We start from the raw sequence: 4,739 nt of genomic DNA, 5'->3' as shown, positions 1-4,739 counted from the left end.
TGACGGAATCCGCCCGTGTGTGTTGCATTTCGGAAATCAATTTAACCCTTTGAAAAAGGAGTGAATCTATAAAAATGCCTCATGTTGGACAAACGGTCTTTAGATGATGTTTTGTGTGTTCACACGCAGATGGCTTTGTTTGAGCAACGGAGGGATGGCGGGCAGCGTTACCGTGGGGAGCTGTGGCTTCTTCACATGGATCCAAGTACTGTCTCACTTGCAGCATCTCCCGCGGAGGAGGAGCTCCTTTGCATTTTGTTTCAGTTTAGGACTTCCTAAAATTAAGATCATAGAGTGTCCAGAGGGAAAGGACCCAAACACCCAGACACAGAACAAAAACATGAGGCTCCTGAGCTGAAAAATCTGAGAAGAGAGCAAAGCAGCTGTCATGTAGTGGGAGACGCAGAGGACCAGGAAGGACAGAACGGACAGCAGCGATCTGACGTGGACACCCGTGCTAGGGACCCTGGTGCCCATGGCCATGTTTCTCATCTGCCAGGTGTGTCTCCCCAGGGAAAATATCACGAGCAGGGCAGACACGAGGAAGATGAGTAGCGGCAATGATAACCTCACAAGAAAGGCAATCTGTAAGGTAGGCATCTCTTTGATTTGGGTTGTTGCATTTGGGGAGAAAAAGCCCAACACAACTTGTTGGGAAAGAACCCACATATGTTTGTTTAAGAAGACAGAGAGAATGGAAGCGTGGAGCAGGGACCCTAGGATCAGCCACGGCACCAGCTTCGATATCCTCATCTTCAACCAGAAGAAGAGTGGGTGAGCTATGGGGGCGATCTTGGCACAGTAGAAAACGCCGAGCCACGAGGCAAACCACAGTCCCAGCTCATTTACAAACATGAAGATTAAAAAACTCTCAATAAGTAGAGGGACTTCGATCCAGAGGACAATAGCCAGGCTGATGTAGAAGATGACTGACTGCAGACAAATCCGGGCAATCGCCAGACAGGAAAGAAGGAGAGCCAACGGAACCATCTTTCTCTGCTTGATCAACTCAGTGCCATTCACAACCAGGATGAGCCCGTTTGCTAAAACCCCGATGAGAAGTTGTATCGTTGAAAAAAAGCAATGGATAATAAGGTTAAACTCTAGCATTTTGAGAGGAAAAATTATCAGTTACTTTTAAAATGGATGTATTTATAGATCTGGGGGCAGTTTGGATTTTTCGAGCTGTTTTTCTTCAACTAGACTAGAAGTTCTTAGGGGGGCATGACTCTGATGATTAAGGCGGTCAAGCAGGAAGGTGGTGTCCATTTGTTTATATCAGCGTTCTGTCAATTTGGTTCCAAGGCAGTCAAATAAGGGAGAGATACCCCAGTGATGATTTGCTTCTTGGTGACAGCTTTTGCATTTTCCAGGTCTACTTAGCGTCCGACGTCATCATAAGCAAATGGTGGAACCGGACACTTTCAGGGCTGGGAGAAGGGCGCCTTCACGGCACGAGCAGTGGACCCTTCTCAATCCCTCATCTCCCCCACGACGACTGAGCTCCCTGCCCGCAGGTGTAATTCTGCTTCATGTTAGTGGGGCATCCTTGGAAAAGACATGTCTGTGAATTGATCCCTTGTGCTGTAACCGCATAGAATGGTCGGCAACACAGGACTGCCGAGGTAGTTGTCCCATCCACAATAATTCAGTGATTCAGGACCGCCGCAAATTTTGGAGCAGTTATGTCATAAAATATATGTGATGAGCAGAAAGGGTCACAAAAGACAGAGACAAAAGAATTAGGCTGGCATATGTGTGGATACAGTCGGTCCACAGTCTAAAGGAAACAAAAGCCAGTGAGAGACTCACTTAGCACCATACACACCTGCAACCATCTGTGGGATGACCTGGCTTTGAAGCCTTTTTCCTGTTCTTTTCTCAATACATGAGATTTTTATGGCACGAGCTGGTTGTTTCAGGGGGGAAAAGTAGTAAGAGAACGAGTACTTGATTCAGTTTGTTTTTATACTTGTCTAACTATTTTGGGGAAAATTACATTGGAATTTATTAACATGTAGACTGTGCCGTGTGTTAAACTAAACCAGGTTTTCTCAGTCTCCACACTGTTGACATTTTGGGTTGGGTAATTCTTTGTGGGAGTGGGGATGTCCCGTGTGACGTGAGATGTCCATCTTCCCTGGCCTCTACCCACTAGATGGGGGTAGTTCAGCCCACTCTTCGGTGTGCCAACCAGCCGTGCTCCCAGACGTTGCCAAATGCTCCCCGAGTGGCAAACTCACCCCAGTTGAACACCACGGTCCTAGATACCAGGAGGATTACGGTGAGTGGAACAAGGTCTTCGTTCTCCAGGTGCTCAGAGACTTAAGGGCCAGCCACGGGTACAGTGTGGCCTAAAACTGCATTAGGTTTTGGACAGTTCCCTACCGGGGCCCAAAGTGGGGAACAATCTATTTCCTATGGGGGAGGATTGAAGCTTTCCTAGCTTAGCACCTGACCATATGTTCCTAGCAGACCCCGCACCCCCTTAACGAGACGGTCCTTATGGAAACTTTTCATTTTGTGCAATGGTGTCATGAAGGAGACGGAGAATGAGTTTCCCTATTAGAAAACTGGAAAAGAAACCGTACGAAAACGCTAGCGGTGAGCGTAAATCTCTAGGTTACTTTTTCATTCTTCCCTGAACGGGTCATGTCTGTCATTGCGGGACTCTACGTTGTTCTTGTCTCGGCTTCAGTGAGATGAAGGGGACGAGCAGGACCGTCGTGAAAGAGACACCGAGGGAGGCCGTTTGTGAGTGGCTTCTCTCAAAAAGGATCCAGATTCAAGCATGAGAATCAGGGTCCGTCTTGTTCCTCTCCCTCAGGTGCAAGGGGAAAAAGTACTTAAAAAGTGCTTCGAGTTTTACATTCCGCAGGCCCGAAAAGCCACGTGGAAGGGCCTCAGCCTACAGGACGATGACGCCGGGATCCGTCTACTGCTGCCGGGTTCTCCATCCAAGCCCCGCGCCCGCGACCCTCCCCCGGGGCCTCTGGCGCGCAGCTCCGCGAGGGCCTATCCCAGATTTCTCCTCGTCCTCGGCCCCATTCCTTCCTTTGGTGTTTGGCATAGGGTACTTATGTGAAGCAGAACCAAAGCTGGTTACATAAGGCTTTTCATCACAGAGGCAAAGTTACACAGTCACCTTGAAAGGGAATTTTTCTTCTCCAGCTGTTCCTGGAGACATCAGGCCTCAGGCCCACCATCTAGCTCCTCCCCGTTGCCCAACACGGTCTCGACCCTCACGGACTGTGCCCTTCAGCGTGGTCTGGGCACTTTCCTATTGCAAACAAGTCATGGTGACGCAAGGGGTAACATGGAAAGAATTCGATTCTGAGTCTGAACCCACAGTCCGGTCTTTCAGCATTGACAGCAAACGAGCAGAGGTAACCAGGGGGAGAGCAGAGACTTACAGGACATAAGTTTGTCTCCTCGTGTTTACTGACTGCTTTTGGTCTTCTGGAATCGAACACCTTGCGGGGCCGGGGGGTTCTCAAACCCTCCAGGATCATGTTTGTTAGAACTAGCCTGGGGAGCAGAGGCCACCCTTCACAGAGAACTTTCATTCACGGAGGTCTGCTGACGCGGACGTCCATGGAGGAAAACATAAAAATTCATGCAGCTTAAGCTACATTTTTTTTTCATTAAATAATTTCCATCACCAGTCTCTTCCGTGAGCACACACAGAGGCTGCCGACAAGGACCACCACGCTGCCCTTCTGACATGGGACGAAGGCAGAATAAAAGATGTCTGTTCCCGGGAGCACAGTGTTTGTGTGGCTGCTGGGCCGCGGGCGGGGAGCCGGGGCTGCGAGCCGGTGGTGATGTGGAGCTCCGTGGGGTGGTGCTCCCCGACCTTCCCCCCACATCCCACGGCATCAATCAGGATAACCACGGCTTCAGCCATGCTCTTGTGCTAAGCCAGGGTGAGCTAAGTGTTTGTCATGAGCCACCCATCAGACCAACGAAGGAGAAAAAGGTCCCCAAAACAGAACGCCTTTGAATCTTTTAAGCAGTTTGTTTCGGTGAGAAGGACACGTCAGAGAGTTTCTGGGTCTGAGCTGAGAAACGGGCACGTCTGGCCTCACCTGTCAGTCATCGGCACGGAATGGTGACAGTTTTACATGGACAAATGGCTTGGAACAGATGGAACCAGTCCCGATGTGGAGAAATTCACATGATGATTACCCCGTATTACCCTGATTAAATCCGCTCACTCGCACTCCTCTGTAATGAGCGATCATTAAAGGAGACAACACTAAATATTCTGGAGGTAACTGACAGGCGAAAGAGCTGCTTATTTATATTCAAATCATTCAGCTCCTCCAAAGAAAGTGCGAGGTTTTCCCGAGCAGTTGGATTGACAGTGGCGAGCCTTTCACCAGGTAGAAGTCTGCAATGATCATCTTTCTGCTTTCTGCTTTCCCGGGGCACCCGGACATTTACTTTGAGCTTAGAGCCATCATGCAAGTGAGTGATAGTTTTAATACCTTCCCCAAGTGGCTCTTCTCACTTGGTTATGTAGGAAACAATTCCCGCTGTAAGGAGAATGTGCGTGGATTAACATTACTGTATATTTAATAAGATCATCCGAATAAGAAACAGACCCCGAGCAGACCCATGGAGACGCCCTTGCCCAACCTTCCCTGAAACGGAGCTCAGCCCTGGGGAAGCCTAGGAGGAATTTATTGCCTCCAGACTCTTTTGGTTAAAATGCTGCAGACTCTTTCGGACTGATC

At 49.2% G+C, this 4,739-nt stretch overlaps 1 protein-coding gene across 1 annotated transcript; it reads right to left on the bottom strand.

The window, feature by feature from the left end:
• Window positions 1–213: 213 nt before the first annotated feature.
• TAS2R1 (taste 2 receptor member 1) lies at window positions 214–1,110 on the bottom strand. Its single transcript, XM_045999026.1, has one exon. It carries the CDS (start codon window positions 1,108–1,110, stop codon window positions 214–216), a length of 897 nt encoding a protein of 298 aa, XP_045854982.1.
• Window positions 1,111–4,739: the final 3,629 nt, after the last annotated feature.

The sequence above is a fragment of the Meles meles genome, chromosome 3 (assembly GCF_922984935.1).
Source record: "Meles meles chromosome 3, mMelMel3.1 paternal haplotype, whole genome shotgun sequence".
NCBI classification, from domain to species: Eukaryota; Metazoa; Chordata; class Mammalia; order Carnivora; family Mustelidae; genus Meles; species Meles meles.
The sequence above is the reverse complement of the archived record's forward strand: the minus strand, read 5'-3'. Positions and strand labels throughout refer to the sequence as shown.

Coding starts and splice junctions, on each gene's coding strand:
- TAS2R1 (XM_045999026.1), bottom strand. CDS start 1,110: ATGCTAGAGTTTAACCTTATTATCCATTGCTTTTTTTCAACGATACAA.